Source organism: Acinonyx jubatus, chromosome B3, assembly GCF_027475565.1.
Source record: "Acinonyx jubatus isolate Ajub_Pintada_27869175 chromosome B3, VMU_Ajub_asm_v1.0, whole genome shotgun sequence".
NCBI lineage: Eukaryota > Metazoa > Chordata > Mammalia > Carnivora > Felidae > Acinonyx > Acinonyx jubatus.
Window position 1 is genome coordinate 3,836,169 of NC_069386.1, and position 16,847 is coordinate 3,853,015.

General features: G+C 45.4%; 1 protein-coding gene and 1 long non-coding RNA gene across 2 annotated transcripts in view; both read left to right on the plus strand.

The window, feature by feature from the left end:
• The window catches only part of LOC113601970 (uncharacterized), a 48,303-nt gene extending 47,168 nt beyond the window's left edge, over positions 1 to 1,135 (plus strand). The window contains exon 8 of the long non-coding RNA XR_008298931.1: positions 135 to 1,135. This is a non-coding gene — a long non-coding RNA (uncharacterized LOC113601970). The remainder of the gene's footprint in view (positions 1 to 134) is intronic.
• A 5,538-nt stretch (positions 1,136 to 6,673) lies between these two features.
• The window catches only part of BTBD1 (BTB domain containing 1), a 41,360-nt gene continuing 31,186 nt past the window's right edge, over positions 6,674 to 16,847 (plus strand). Inside the window, exon 1 of the mRNA XM_027068192.2 lies at positions 6,674 to 7,197. Coding sequence (XP_026923993.1) covers positions 6,782 to 7,197 — 416 coding nt within the window. The 5' untranslated portion in view covers positions 6,674 to 6,781. The remainder of the gene's footprint in view (positions 7,198 to 16,847) is intronic.

Here is a 16,847-nt window from a genome sequence, read left to right on the forward strand (position 1 = left end):
AGTCAATGAAGCATCTGACTTGATTTCAGCTCAGGTCATGGTCTCACAGTTAGATCGAGCCCCACGTTGGGTTCTGTGCTGACAGCACGGAGTCTGCTTGTGATTTTCTCTCTCTCCCTCTCTCTCTCTCTCAGGCCACCATGTGCCCTTGGAGCCACCATGCTGCGAGGAAGCCCAATCACATGGAGAGGCTCACGTGGAAAGAAAACAAGGTTCTGGGCCCTCAAGTCCAACGAGCTCCCAGCCAACAGCCAGCATCAACTTGCCAGCCACGTGAGTGAGCCCTTCTTGGAAAGAGATCCTCTAGTCCTAGTCAAGACACCCCAGATGATTCTGGGAGGAGCAGACACGACCATTTCCTGCCAAGTCCTGCCCACGTTCCAGATTCATGAGAAAAACAAGTAATCGTTCAAGCCGCTGGGTTTGGGGCTGGTTTCTTACACTGTATATTACTGTGTAACTATCCATGAGCAACACCCATGTAACTATCACCACCTCTAGATAAAGAAAATTTCTGTTAGCCCAGAAGTTTCCCTCAGGCACCCTTCCAGTCAACCACCCCAACCAGCAAAAGGTAATTGCTCCTTTGACCTCCAGCAACACATACAACTTTTGCCTATTGTGAAGCTTCATATAAATGGAAATGTGATGTGTTTTTGTTTTATGTATTGAGCTTCTTTAGCTCAATAGGTTTATGAAATTAATTCAGGTTGTTTCAGGAGTGGGGTTTATTCTTTTTCATCCATTATACAAATATACCACCATTTATCCCTTCTACTATTGGTAATCATTTGGCCATTTATTTTTTTATTATTTTATATATACTGTATATTTTTAAAGTTTTTTGTTTACTTATTTTGAGAGAGAGAGAGAGAGAAAAGCACAGGCAGGGGAGGGGCAGAGAGAGAGAATCCCATGCAGGCTCTGCACTGTCAGGGCTCCAGCTCATAACCATGACCTGAGCCAAAATCAAGAGTCCGATGTTTAAGCGACCGAGCCACCCAGGTGCCCCCGTTTGGCCATTTATCATGAGTAAAGCTGCTATGCACATTCACATACTTTCTTTTGGTGGGCATAAGCCTCGGGTTTTGTTGGATATATAACCCAGGAGTTTAATGGCTGGAGCTTTAGTAGTGTGAGGTTTTAAAACATGTCTACCAATTCTTTGATACTCCTCTATTAAGAGGTAGGGTATCGTCCTCCCCTCAAATCCAGACAGGCCTTAGTGACTTATTTATAACTAATGAAGTGCAGTGGATATGACCTTGCATGACTTCTAGGCGATGCCCCAAAAAGTTATGCAGCTTTACCCAGTTTTCTCAAGACACTTGCTCTGGGAAATATCCAGCTGGGGTTTACTCAAATACTGTTCCACCTCATTCTCTGTTCCCCTTCTAGTACTACCTTATACATCTGTTAGTCCTTTCTTGTGTGATTAACAGACATCTATTCTTTTCCATATTTTCTGTCCTTTTTCCTAACTGTGTTACAGTTTGGATGCCTACTGACTTGTGTCCTAGTTGTCCTAATCATCTACTCTACTCCGTCTAATTCGCTATTAAACACAAATTATTTAGGTATTCATTTGTCATAGCATTTTTCCAGATCGAGAGCCTCCATTTGACCCCTTTTCATGGATTCTAATTCTCTGGTGAAATTCTCCATCTTTCTTTTATTTTCCTCATCATATGAATCGTAGATATTTTAAAGTCCTTGTCTGATAAATCCAGTAACAGAATCATCCATAGATCTGTTCTGTTGTCTGTTCTCTGTCCTTCTCGGTCTCTCTCTCCTTTTTAGCATGCCTCATGATTTTAAGTTTTCCTGACAACATTGTAGAAGAAAAAAATGTTGAGTCTCTGGATGGTATATCTTGATTAATATGATTTAGTCTCCTTGTGGTGGCTTATAGAGAGCACCTTAAATCTCTCAAAGATTGGTTTTAGCCAATTAATTTTTCTCTTACTACTGGTTTGTAACCCTTACTTCTAGGGCACATGCCTTTGGGATCTCAACCAAAAGTCCCTCGTGTTTACTGTACGAGGGCTCCTCCACCTTGATGGGCGTGAACTACAAGCTTGGTCTCCCCGGCATTGTGCAGCTGGGGTGACGTCTCTAGTTAGCTCTTAGCCTCCCACTGCTGTTGTTTCTCTTTGTACATGTGCCACTTGGAAGCTATTCAAGGTGGGACACCTGGGCGGCTCAGTCGGTTAAGCATCTGACTTGGGCTCAGATCATGATCTCATGGTTTGTGAGTCCCAGCCCAGCATCAGGCTCTCTGCTGTCAGTGCAGAGCCCTGCTTCAGACCCTCTATCCATCTCTCTTTCCCTCTCTCACAAAAATAAATAAACATTAAAAAAAAAAAAGAAGAAGAAGAAGCTATCCAAGAGCATGAAGTGAACTTGTAGGAAGATTTGGGGGTTTCACTTCTCGGTAGTTCCCTTCTTTCCAGGACTTTGCCCCAACTCCTTCGGCAGTTTCATACTCTGTCAACTGAGTTGTTACTGATTGAGAAACAAGCGAGGGATCAGAAAATGTCCTCAGGGAAAAAGCAGAAGTAAAGGTCAGTTCTTCCCTTAAGGACCCCAGTCCCTCACATCTTGTCTGTATTATTTATTCTTTGACACTGACAGAGACTGCATCTGACCAAACTTTAGCCAGAGCTTTCTTCTGGGTTTTTTTTCTCAAGTGGACCTCAACCTTGGCCCCAGGCCTATCTTTGGTCTGCCTAACTCAGTCTTAGCAAGAATCCCACTAAGTTAGTTTAGTGAGAATACCCTCACCCTTTATCTGGTTATTCTCTGTATCCGATCAGGTTCCTTATTCCCCACCCTTGATATCTGATCATCTTGACTTGCCTTCAGCAAGAATTCTGAATTCGTTTAGCAAGAATGCCCCTACCCTTGATGCTTCCTCTTGGTAATTTTCCATCCACTGAAACCCACACCCCCGTCCCCAACTTTGCTGGTTGGCTGCAAATCCCCAGATATTATTGCCACCCTCAGAGTGGAGCCTGTTTATTCTCCCCTACTGCAACAGTCTTGAATAAAGTCTTCCTGACCACTTTAGCAAGTACTGAAAAAAGGTTTTTGTTCTCTATTTCTAGGAACATTTCCTCTAGGTAATCCAATTTCAGGGGCACACAATTGCTCATAGTTCTCTCTTATAACCCTTTTTTATTTCTGTAACATATGTAGTAATATTCTTTCCTTTTCTGATTTTTGTTAACTTGAGTCTTCTCTCTCTCTCTCTCTCTCTCTCTCTCTCTGTCTGTCTCCAGTCCATCTAGCTAAAGGTTTATCAATTTTGTTGATCTTTCAAAGAGCCAACCTTTGGTTTTACTGGTTTTCTGTACTGTTTTCTTGTTCTCTATTTCATTTATCAGTGCTTTAACATTTAGTACTTCCTTCCTTCTGCTAGCTTTAGGGTTTGTTCTTCCTCTTCTAGCTCCTTAAGTTGCAAAGTTAGGTTGTTGATTTGGGATCTGTCATGTTTTTTTCATGTAAACATTTAAATTTTCCCCTTAGCACTGTTTTTACTGGGTCCCATAAGTTTTGGTATGTTGTGTTTCCATTTTCATTTGTCTGTGAGTATTTTCTAATTTCCCTGGTGATTTCTTCTTTGACCCATTGGTTGTTTAAAAGGGTGTTGTTTAATTTCCACAGTTTTGTGAATCTTCCAGTTTTCCTTTTTTTTTTTTTAATGTTTACTTATTTCTGAGACAGAGAGAGACAGAACATGAGTGGGGGAGGGGTAGAGAGCGAGGGAGACACAGAATCAGAACCAGGCTCCAGGCTCTGAGCCATCAGCCCAGAGCCTGACGCGGGGCTCGAACTCACGGACCGCGAGATCGTGACCTGAGCCGAAGTCGGTCACTCAACTGACTGAGCCACCCAGGCGCCCCTCCTTTTTTTTTTTTTTTTTTTTTTTTGGAGGCTCCGTACCCAGCGTGAAGCCCAATGTGGGCCTTGAACTCATGACCCTGAGATGGAGACCTGAGCTGAGATCAACAGTCAGATGCTTAACCAACTGAGCCACCCAGGCACCCCTTCAGTTCTCCTTTTGTTAATGATTCCTAATTTCCTCCCTTTGTGGCCCATGAAGATCTTTTGTATGCCATCTATTTAAATCTACTGGGACTTAATCTGTGGTCTATCCTGGAAAATGTCCCATGTGCCCTTGGCAAGAATGTGTGCCAAGAATGTGACGGTTTATTCTATGAAGCCCTCTAGTTCCTTATTTATCTTCTGTCTGGTTGTTCTATCCATTATTGTGAGTGGGATCTTCAATAAATCTTCAACTGTTATTTGTAGATCTGTTTCTCCCTTCAATCCTATTAGTTTTTGCTTTGTTAAGTTTTCAACTATTATTTCTTCAAATATTCTCTCTGGCCCTTTCTCTCTCCCCCCGGCCTCTTGTCTTCCAGGCCCCCCATGATGTGTAGGTTGATCTATTTTATGATGTCCAGTAGCTCCCTTAGGCTCTGTTTGTTTTTCCTCTAAGTTTCTTCTTTCTGTTCTCTGCCTCCATAATTTCTATGGTCTGATCTTCAAGTTTGCAGACTCTTTCTTCTGTCTGCTCAATTCTGCCTTTGAATCCCTCTAGTGCATGTTTCACTTTGATTGTTATACTTTTTTCAGCTCCAGAATTTTCTTTGTTTGTTTCTTTCTTTTTAAGTTTTCTATCTCTTTATTTACATGTCCGTTGTGTTTCTATCTATTTACATGTCCAACTATGTTCACACATAGTTTTCTTGGTCTCTTCCACATCTTCCTTAAGTTCCCTGAACAACGTTAAGGCAGTTGTTTTAAAGTTCATCTAGTATATCTGCCATTAGGACTGTTTCTGTTTATTTTTTCCCTTTGAATGGACCATACTTTCCTATTTCTTTGTATGCCTTGTGACTTTTTGTTGAACACTTGGATATTTGAATCTAGTAACATGATAACTCTGGAAATCAGATTCTCCCGCTTCCCCAGCATTTGCTGTTTTTTGTTGTTTTGTTTTTTGGTTGCTGTAGGATTATTGTCTCTGTGCCAGGATCAGCCTGGGGTGTAAACTTAATGTCTTCCCAGGTCATCTCTCAGCCTTTCCTTGGGTATGGATGCTCATTTTCTAATTTGCCCCATTGCACACTTTTGTTTGTTTGTTTTTGTTTCAATTGTACTAGTCTCTAATGTCTGGCTGCCAAAAGGGAAAAGGTAAAAAAAAAAAAAAAAAAATGGAGGGTGAATTGGGTGCTGGCCCTTTAAATACCTGGGAAGTCATTTCAGCTGGAGGGTGGAGATGCTTGCAACAAAGGGGTAAGTGCAACAACAATGCCACCTGCCTCTTTGGACACTGGTTACTAGCAGGAATCTGCGCCTAGGGCCCAGATATTTGGAGGACAGTTTCCTTTTGCCCACCATGGTGCCCACATGCTCCATGAACATGTGTACATCTGCCTTCCGTGTGGCTGAGGATGAGGGATGGTAGCTCCTTCTGTGCAAACAGCTGACATTGGTGGAAATTAACAGCAAGTTTTCTTGTCCAAGTCTTCTCCTAGGCGTTACAGGCCTTCAACAGGCTCCAGAGCTCCAAAATAGCCACATCAGACAGATCCTGCCAGCTGCTGCTGTCTAGGAGGGGAGACAGATTCCTGCTTCCTTCTCTGCCACCTTCCCAGAGTCCCCTACTTCATTTAATTTTATCATTTCCAGTTTGGCAAAGGGAGTGTTTTTGGCTATACTTTAGCCTTGAACTCAGGTTTGATTGTGTTCCATAAGTCTTGATATGCAGCGTCCTCATATTTTCTATTAAATTATGATCATTGCTCGGTACCAGATAATGTGGTCTCTATTAGTTTTGCTCTGATACATTTGAGAGGTTTTTTTGAGATCTACTTTTTTTTAGGTTTACTTCTTTATTTTGGGGGGAAGGGGCAGAGAGAGAGACAGACAGAGGAAGACAGAATCCCAAGCAGGACCCCCCCTGACGTGAAGTCCTACTTAGGGCTTGATCCTATGAATAGTGAGATTATTACCTGACCCCCAACCAAGAGTCAGAGGCTTAACCAACTGAGCCACCCAGGCACCCCTGGAGATTTAAAATATTGTTAATTTTTAGCAACGGATTGTAACATATTCAAAAAGAATTCCATGAGTCCACAGTGATACTGGAAAAAAACAGAGACAGAAGACAGGACGCATGTGGGCTGCTGGACACAGAAGGGGTTGAAAGCTCCGCTCCCCTCCGGAGTGGTGACTAGGACACTGATGGGGAAAAGGGAGCCCAGGGGAATCCTGTCGTCCCCTCCAACGTGCTCCCTGGGCCTTGTCCCGGGCCTTGCCCCCGTCCCCCACCACGCAGGCAGGAAACTCCAGGAGGGACAGCCTAGGGACCTGCCCCTAGTACACGTGGGAAGCGCCGCGGCTGGTGAGGAGGGGTCCGAGAGAAGGACGGGCCGCGGGCCGGAGGAGGCGCTGGGCTTGCAAGCGCGGGGCTCGCACAAGGTGAGCACGGTGACCATCCAGCAGCGCAGTACGCGGATCCGCGCGGCCCAGCTCGAGCGGCCGTGCGCGCCCCCGCATCCCCGCGTGGCGGGCACGCGCTCCGGGCCGCTGCGGGCGGGGCGGAGCGGGGCGGGGGCGAGGGCGGGGCGGGGCTGGGGAGGCGCCCGGACGCCGGAAGCTCCTTTCCCGGAAGGCACCGAGGCGGCGCCGGCCTCCGGGGGCGGCCTCGGCGATGGCGGCTGCGCGGCGGAAGCTCTCTGGCTAGCCCGAGGAGCCGCGCCGCTGGAGGATGGCCTCTCTCGGGCCGGCCGCTGTGGGCGAGCAGGTCTCTGGAGCCGAGGCGGAGCCGGGCGCCGCGGGGCCTCCGCCTCCTCCGCCGCCGCCGCCGCCGCCGCCGTCCTCTCTGGGGCCCCTGCTCCCCCTGCAGCGGGAGCCACTGTATAACTGGCAGGCGACTAAGGCGTCGCTGAAGGAGCGCTTCGCCTTCCTCTTCAACTCGGAGCTGCTGAGCGATGTGCGCTTCGTGCTGGGCAAGGGCCGCGGCGGCGCGGCCGCCGGGGGCCCGCAGCGCATCCCCGCGCACCGCTTCGTGCTGGCGGCCGGCAGCGCCGTCTTCGACGCCATGTTCAACGGCGGCATGGCCACCACGTCGGCGGAGATCGAGCTGCCCGACGTGGAGCCCGCCGCCTTCCTGGCGCTGCTGAGGTGAGCGGCGGGCGCCCGGCCTGCCCCTGCGCGCGAGCCTCCCCCGCGGCCTCAGTTTCCTCCCCGGTCAGGGACGCGCGGCGGGTCCCCGTCCCCCTCTGCCGGCCGCACGGCCGACCCACGGTCGTCGGGGTCACGGTCTCAGTCTGCGTCCGCTCAGCGAGCGCTTTTCCTTTCCAGTCCGGCATTGTCACCCGACCTTCGGGACTAGAGAACGGGCGTGGAACGGGTGTGGACCAGGTTGTCTTGATGGCCCGTTTGCAAAGTTTCAGGGTTTTTTTTTGTTGTTGTTGGGGGAGAGGGGAAGAGGTGAGAAGACTTGGCGGACCGACGGCTTTTTTTTTTTTTTCCCCTGTTGGTTGGTTTGTTTTAAATTCTGACTCCTTTTTCGTTTGTGTGTGTATTAGTTGTCGGGACCCAGGAAAGGGAATGCCAAAACAAGTAGGTGTGGCTTTACCTGGCTCGGCGTTTCTGCAGACAACGTCACATTTGCTTAAAAACCAAATCCAGCCGCGGGTGTTAAGAATTTCCTTTTTTGCCTATTTCAGTCGATAATACATCGACTTCTGGTTAATTTTGGATATTAATATTGGATAATGTTAATATTGGATAACGTTATCGTTTGACGTTAATAGCCTTTATTCGCAGAAGTCCAGTTAAGGAGGTGTTGTTTTCCACACTTTTACAAATGGGACCGGGGCCCAGAAAAGTCCAGTGACTGGCGGAGGTAACAGCAAACTCCTAGGGAAGACCATGTGTATTTTATTATATGGAGATGGTTTTAGCTGCCTGACCACAGTGGGTTCTTCGGAAAGGAGCAGAGTGTTGGGTGGTACTGAGGCAAAAAAAAAAGAGGTCAGTGAACGGATAAATAGCCCACAAAAGGCTCACAGCTCAACCGGGAAGATCAGTAGGAAACGGAGTACAAAGTTAAAACGAGTAGAAAAGAAATAGCAAGATCCCATAAACAAATGGTAAAGGGCAGGATAGATAACTTAGGTAAAGAAAAGATAACAACTAATTGACAAAGAATGTTTAACCTCAGTAATTAAAGAAGTGAAAATTAAACGCGAAGCGAATACTAAATTCCTAGTATTTTAAAGATAATATTAGGGGTGCCTGGGTGGCCCGATCTGTTAAGCGTCTGACTTCAGCTCAGGTCATGTTCTCACGTTTGTGAGTTCGAGCCCCGCGTAGGGCTCCATGCTGGTCGCTCAGAGGCTGGAACCTGCTTCGGATTCTGAGTCTCCCCCTCTCTCAAAAATAAATTAAAAATATATATATATTGGAGAAGCCCTCTGTGACGAAGATGGTAAAACAGTTTGGCACTACAGATTCCCTCCCCCCCCCCCCGAAGTATTGAAGTACTGAAAAATGTGTACAAAAATATTTACAGCTGGATTATTTATAGTAGTATGGAAGTAGTCAGCTGGAGGAAATGGTTAGATAAACAACGTTGGGTGCATTAGATGGAATTAATGCCACTGAGCATGGTACTGATGAAGACTAGGTTATATGAACACGAGAAACGTGTGTAATAAATAGCCCTGAACACTGCGCACGGTGAATAAAACTGAAAAGTAATAGAACAAACATATACCTAGTGACATGGATGGAAGGAAGCATAACAAAATGCTAACCAAAGTTGTATTGGACCGGTAAAATGATAATGCTTTTTTTTCTTCTTTTTTCCTTTGTTTCTCATGTTTTCTGCAATTTAGTTAAATTACAGTTATGAAGAGAGAGAGAAAAATTAGCTAAAAACCTAGGATCTGGGTCATTTTGGATTTTGGTTTGAACTGATGAGAGGATTGTTGTAGCTCGTTTATAAGTATCTTAGAGTGATTTGTTGGTCTACCTCATTATAATCTCTTTGAGTACTTGTGAAATTCGAGATCCCTTCCTCCCTCTCTAAAATATTGTAATGTTTGGAGGTGGGACCTTGAGAGCCCTTTTAATACTCTCCCACATACTAATACCAGCTAAATCTGAGAGCCCCTGCTCTAAAAATATTGCCGAGGAGTTTTTTCCTTTAAAAAAATAGAGATCGGTAAATAAGAATGTAGAGGGAAAAATGCTTAGCTCGTATTTTTATTGAAGCCGTTAGTCCTTTCCTATCAACAGAAAATAAGTGAATTAACTGTAAAGTCTTTGAAATTTTCCTCTTTTCAGTGTGGTTATGGTATTTGTCCTTCAGATTCCAGTCTTGTTCTTTTTTTTTTTTCAATGTTTATTCATTTTTGAGAGAGAGAAAGAGAGAGAGAGACAGAGCATGAGCTGGGGAGGGTCAGAGAGAGAGGGAGACATAGAATCTGAAGCAGGTTCCAGGCTCCGAGCTGTCAGCACGGGAGCCCGACATGGGGCTGGAACCCGCGAACCGTGAGATCATGACTTGAGCTGAAGTCAGACGCTTAGCCGACTGAGCCACCCAGGTGCCCTGATTCCAGTCTTGTTCTATTGTGAAATGATATCTGGACTGGAAGGTATTGGCCACCTGTGAAACATAGATGCCGTCCTTGCTTGTTATTGTGTGACAAACAGGTGTCCCATAGTACTTGCTGAGTGGGGACAACAGGTTAGCTTGGCCTATCTTTATTATGTTTACAAATTGAATCAGTTAACATTATAAGAAACTACTTGTTTTGATCTGCCTGACCTTTAAGTGATGTTCTTCAATTGTTCATTTGAGAAATGCTGTGTGCCTCCCTGCACCAGTTGGTGTTTTAGATGTTGGGTGCAGCAGTGAAGAAGAAAAAGCCGCTGCCCTCAAGTACTTCATAATCTAGTAAGGAGAAACAAAGATGTAATGGCAAGTACTGATAAGTGTGCTGAGGAAAAATGATCAAGCCGTGAGGGAAGGAGCATTCTAAGCAAGGCAGAGCGTGTTCAAGGCCCTAGATTTTTCCTGTTGCGGGAACTGCAAAGGTCAACTGGTGCTGTTTGAACGGAGTGAATAAGGGGGAAAGTGGTGGAAGATGAGGTCAGGAGGATAGGCTGGACAAGGTCGTGCGGGGCTGTATAGCCAGGGAAGGACGTGGGTATGTGCTAGGAGGGAAGCCTTTGGAGAGTTTTCAGTAGGAAGTGATGTGATCTGATTTACGTTTTTAAAAACGCATTCTGGCAGTTGTTCGGGGATTAGACTGCAGAGGGAGTAAAATGGGCAGCAGAGAGTTAAACTAAGAGGCTTTTGCAGTAGTCCAGGCAAGACATATGGTGGAGGGTTATACCAGGGTGGTGGGGATAGGTGGAAGAAGTGGTCAGGCTGCAGATACATGATTGACTTTTGAGCAATATGAGTTTAAACTACGTGGGCCCACTTGTACACAGATTTTTTTTTTTTTTACGTTTATTGATTTTTGAGACAGTGATACAGAGCACAAGTGGAGGAGGGGCAGAGAGAGAAGGAGACACAGAATCCAAAGCAGCCTTCAGGCTCTGAATAAGCGTTCAGCACAGAGCCCGATGCGGGGCTTGAACCCACCAACCGTGAGATCATGACCTGAGCCGAAGTCAGACACTTAACAGACTGAGCCACCCAGGCGCCCCAGATTTTTTTTTTTTTAAACAAGTAAAGTACGGTACTGTAAATGTATTTTCTCTTCTCTTACGGTTTCCTTGATAATATTTTCTTTTCTCTAGCTTCCTCAATTGTAAGAATATAGTATATAATGCATATACTAAATATGTGTTAATTGTTTATATGTTATCAGTAAGTTTCCAGGTCAACAGTAGGCTATTAGTAAAGTTTTGGGGGGAGTCAAAAGTTATATGGAGGTTTTTGACTACAGGGAGGGAGGGGAATGGGGAGTGGAGGCCACACCCCTGATTCCTGTGTTGCTCAAGGGTCAACTGTATTTTGAAGGTAGAACCAGGGAAATTTCTAAGACATCCAAGGAGGGCAAGAGTACAGCCAGAAATACGAACCCGGAGTTTGGGGAAGAGCTTCTTGGTGAACATAAATCTGAAAGCTAAGAGTGAATGACTGGTCTTTAAACCATGAAACCAAATGAGGTTACGTAGGGAGGGAATGCGGGTTGTGAAGACAGGTATGAAGATGAGCCCGGGGAGCCTCCAACCTAGAGAGACGTAGCCGGGGGGAGAGTAAAATGAGGCCAAGGGACCGCTGCCAGTGGAGTTAGACTGGAAAGCAAGGAGCGGGATATCTTGAAACTCAAGTTGCAGAAAGCCTTTCGATAAAGAGGGAGTGGTCAGCCATGTTAAATGCTGCCGAGATGTGGGTGAAATGAGGATATTGAATCGATTATTGGTTTTGACAAAATGGAGGCCGTGGATAACCCTGGCAAGAGTGGTTTTAGCAGCTGGATTAGAATAGGTTGGGGAGAAAATAGAAGGTGAGGAACTGGAGATGGCTGCTCTCAACAGCTGTCTCAAGGAGTTGTGTGGCAGAAAGGAACAGAAACGGAGTGGTGACCCGATTCTGTCTTCAGCTGCCCTCGTCCTTTCTGTTAACTCCTGGCGTTATATAGTCCCCCAGCTATGTGGCCAGACTTCCACTCGGTTTTAGAATCCCACTTCCAGCCGCACATTCACAAATGAATGTCTAGTACCCATGCAGGTGAACATGGAAATGATAAGAATAGTGTGACATTTAGGGAGTGTTTACCGTGCCACTTACTGTTGCTGAGTACCTTATGTGCACTTAAATTCCCACAGTCTTTGAGCGGGTACTCTTTTTTTTTTTAGATTTTATTTTTAAGTAATCTCTGCACCCAAAGTGGGTCTTGAACTGACAGCCCCGAGATCAAGAGTCACGTGCTCTGCCGACAGAGCCAGCCAGGCTCCCAGAGCAGACACTCTTATTATTACACTCTTTTATCAGTCAGCTTTTGCCACAGTAATGCTATAACGCACCCTAGGGTGTTGGGGGACTTGAAAAACATTCCTGCCCATGAATATTCTCACTCTGTGGGTCAGTTGGCAAGTGACTTCAGTGGGCTTGACTCCAAGCTGTGGTTTGGTTCCAGTCTGCCCCACCTGTTTCTCATCCTTTTCGGACCATTCCTGAGGGTTCCACTTCCTCCTCCTAATTTTTTTTTCCTGCATTGCTTCAACCAGACCATGACTTTAGTCTAAGCTGTCTTCACTTTCTACATTGTTAACAGGGTTATCTCTGTAATGTCCATATAGTCTCATGTAATTCCCCCGAGTCTTTGACTTTTTGCATGCAGGATGACGTGTCAGCACCTTAGGGGACACACAAGACCTTTGTGACTTGGTCTCTGTATCTTCCCTTTCCTCTTTCCACTACTCAGTGCCTCAACTCTAATTGCCTCTCATTTCTTATTTTAATGCCTGCCTTCTTTTTTTTTTTTTTATGTTTATTTTTGACACAGAGAGAGAGAGTAAGTGGGGGAAGGGAAGAGAGAGAGGGAGACACAGAATCTGAAGCAGGCTCCAGGCTCCGAGCTGTCAGCACAGAGCCCGATGTGGGGCTCGGACCCACAAGCAGTGAGATCATGACCTAAGCCGAAGTTGGACGCCCAACCAACTCAGCCACCCAGGCGCCCCTCTTTTTTTTCTTTTTTTAATGTTTATTCATTTATTTTGGGGTGGGAGGGGGAAGTACAAGGGGGAGAGGGAGGGAGGGAAGGAGAGAGAGACAGAGAGAGAGAAAGAGAATCCCAAGCAGGCTCCACACTGTCATCTCGGAGTTCAGCGCAGGGCTCGATCTCATGAACCGTGAGATCATGACGGAGCCGAGATCGAGAGTTGGACACTCAGCCGACTGAGCCTCCCAGGCGCCCCTTTAATGCCTACCTTCTGAGGCCTTTGTACTTCTCAGTCTGTCTGCTAGAAGGTCTTCACAATCACTGCACTTGAGATGGACTTCACATAGGCTTTACCTCTTCTGTAAAACATAATCCCACCCGAAGGCAGAATTGAGCACTGCCTCATCTAATGTCTCTCATAGCAAGTTTAGTATCTATTGCTGTAGAGCAAAACACTCCAGCATTTAGCGGCTTAAGTCTAGTTTTATTATTTTTCACAGTTGTGCAGGTTGACTGAGGTCAGCTGTGTGGTTCTGTGACGTCTCCTTTGGGTCCCCCTGCAGTCATAGTCCTATGGCAGTGGAGCTGGAGTCCCCTGGAGGTGTGAGGCAGAGTCTGGGGTGACTGAGCCTTTCTCCTCCCTGCGTGGCTTCTCCAGCTTATCTTTCCAGCCGGGGATCTCGACTTCTTGCATAGCAGCTCCGGTCTTCTGAGAATACAGAAGCAGAAGCCGCTAGACATCCTCCGAGGGGAGGCCGTGGACGGGATGGTGTCCCTTCTGCCACATTCTGTTGCTTAAAGGGAATCACACAGGGCCAGCCCAGGTTTATTATGGGACAGATCTATATAAGGCCATGGATAATAGAAGGCATGATTGGTTCGGGCTATCTTTAGAGATTAGTTATCACACTGTGCCTGATAAATAATTCTGTTGTAATTGTGACGCTACTCTTTAATCATTTCATTACCAAACCGTAAGCTTTCTGCGGGCAGGGCTGTCTTATCCAGGTTTGTATTTCTCAGACCTATCCCAGTGCTTGGTATTATAGTCCCTCAGTAAATGTTTTTGAGTAAAATGAATGAGTCAGTGGTGATACAAAGTTTCGTATACGCGATCTTATAATTTTTCTTATTTATAATCAAATAATAAAAATCTTACAATTTTTCTAATTTAAAATCATATTTTCCCCATTGCTTTTAAAAATTTTTGCTTAAATACTGAGTTTTCTCTTTTGGGAAAACCTTTAGTCTTTGGGAGGGCTTTGTCCTTAAAGGTAGTAAATGAGGGCTGAAATGTTCATTTTAAAATAAAAAGAATTGTGGTAATATCATTAATTTGTAATTATATTTTGTAAGGCTTGGCTTATTTTCATATTCTAGCAATTTTAATAATTAAATAGAATGTAAGAAAACATGTAAGTAAAATATGAACCAAGATAGTTCCTGGATTTTTAAATAGCCTATTTTCTCATTAGAAATGAAAATGATTCCTTTGTTGTGTTACATAGAAGCTTGTATGGAATTGTCTAGTCAGGTAATAGGTAAATTTTAAGGGTTAGCCGTGTGCCTACACTGTGCCTGGTATTGTAGGAAAGATGTTGGGGGAAAATACAAGAAGCATAGAGTTCCTTTTCTTGTTGTTTACATACAACAGAAAGAATTTAGAACGTCTTACCAAAAAACACAAAGATAAATAAAGCCAAGATGAAGCTAACACAAAAATGCATGCTATCGGGAAACTACAGATTTCACCTTAATTGTTTTAGCAGCTAATGCAAAACAAGAAACCTAGCTGGTCAGTTATAATTCATACATAGTATTTGTCAGGTTGAAAACAAACCACCTGCTTAGGGATGCACAGCTCTGTCTGATAATCAGACGAGTGAAAAAATTCCTGGCGAGGTTTCCTCATAAAGAAGGCTTTACTGAAATGAACAGTGTCCTTAATCCGCGTTTTTGGATATAGATGTTTCTTTAAAATATTCCTTGATGTAAGCCGAAGGTGTAATACCAAATTGTAACTTAATAAAAGCAAATTGAACGGGGTGTGTGTGTGTCTCAAATAGAATAGTCTAAAACTGCAATTCTCTCTCGTTCCTGGCGTGTTCTTCCCACCCTCTGGTCATCTTTTAGATCGTCCCTCAAGTAGAAATTTCTCTAGGGGACTTTTGCAGATGTCAGAGCCCCCACTTGTAGATGCTTACAGAGCCATGTACTTGTGTCCTGAAGTTTGAATCTACTCACATACAGAGGCAAATGGTAATAAAGGCCCCACATTTCGGTTCTTTATTTTGTAACTCTAGTAATTTTTGCCTGAAAAAAAAAAATTAAAGCAGATAGACGTAAAGATTCTTCCTACCTTGCCCTTAAAATTAAAACGTCATAGGTTTCCAATTCAAGAGGGGAACTGAGCTTGCAGTCAGCCTTCTATCTCTCTCCCGGTTCAAGTGACTGTAAGAAAATACAAAAGAGAATAAATCCCTTCATGGAAAGAGAGGAAGGGAAATGGATTGGAAGCCAACAGTGTGGAAAAGGGACAGAGCTGTTGAAAGTGTGCTGGTAATGAAAGCAAGCAGATGACTGGAGCCCAGAGTCCAGAGCCTGGGGGCTGCGGGGGTGGGCGCTGCCTTCCCTGGCTCAGCCCCGCGCAGTTCGAGGCCCTCGAGGCCCGGGTGGGTAGTGAGGATGGGGGGAAATGAGAAGGTGAGCTATAACATGGGAGTCAAATTTAAAACTGGCTTACAGACTACATCCTTGGCCAGCTCTTGCAGACTAACTGCTGATGACGACCTCGGGACAGGCTCCTCTTTAAATGAACGGAGCAAACTGCCCGGGACAGCTCAGGGACCCTCGAGTCGTGGCGTGAGGCGGCCCCTGCCCCAGCTCCTTTCCCACTCCCATGCAAGGTGCCGGTCGGCAAGCCCCACGTACAGAGCTCTCAGCTGGCCCGTTCATTTGGGGGATGGTGTTAGCTGGAAAACAGGCCCATCTACAGACGCAGAGAAAGCCTGCTACTAGAATTCCAAACTGGAGACAACCACTGGGCGTTTGACATGTGAGGAAAACGAGAACATCAACGACAAAGACCGAAACAGATGGTCCTGGAGGAAGTAGATCATTCAGGAAATGGAAAGGAACCTTGAAAACATGGGTTAATAGCATCTTGGAGACTTAACACTTTTGCATCCATAAAACAGACATGATGCTGTGGAGGTGAAAAAGGACAACTAGGGAAGCAAGAATTCTTAGAAGTGTGAGCATGTGATTGCTGGGAAGAAAAACAGAAGGGCCGGGAGACAACAGCAAGGAGATCTTCTAAAACAGGAAAATAGCGGACATAAAATAATGAAGCAACGTAAAAATAAATCGCTAACGTTTGCCGAGGCTAAGTATTTGTCAGGCACTATTCAAAACACTTCACGAATTATAATTTCTACTAATCCTCATGCGCACGTTACGAAGGGGAGACTGTCACTCTCCTCTCTTTTCAGAAGGGAGCGCCACTGATGGTAGTTTGTTTAAAGTCACATGGCTGGCAGGTGGTGGCACAGGCCCAGACCCAAGCCATCTCTTCCTGAGGCCACACAGATAAAACGGCGCTCACCTGGTGGGCATGACAGTCTAGCACTGGAGGCAGACAGTGCAGAAAGGGGGTGTTGATGTTAGACAGCTTTTGTGTTTCCTCGTCTTCTAAATGCAGGTAACAGCACCTGCCTTCCTTGTGGGAGGATTACAGGAACTGGCACCTGTCCCATGGCAGGCACTCAACAAATGTTCATTTCCTCTCTTCCTTTTGTTCATCCCTTTCCCCCTGACTGTAAGTGATTGTGCCTTACTTGGTTTTCAATTCCTTGTGCTCTTCACAAAGTGTGGCACGTAACTTTAAGCTAAATAGTCTAAGGGTCATACAGAATGTTGACTTGAGTCTCTAAAAGGAGGTTTTTGGAAAAAAATATACATTTTTTAAGTTTATTTATTTTGGGGAGAGAAAGAGGAGGGGAGGGGCAGGGAGAGAGAGGGAGAAACAGAATCCCAAGCAGGCTCCGTGCTGTCAGTGCGGAGTCCAGTGGGGCTCGAACTCGTGGAGCTGTGAGATCACGACCTAAGCCGAAATCAAGAGTCAGACACTTAACCGACTGA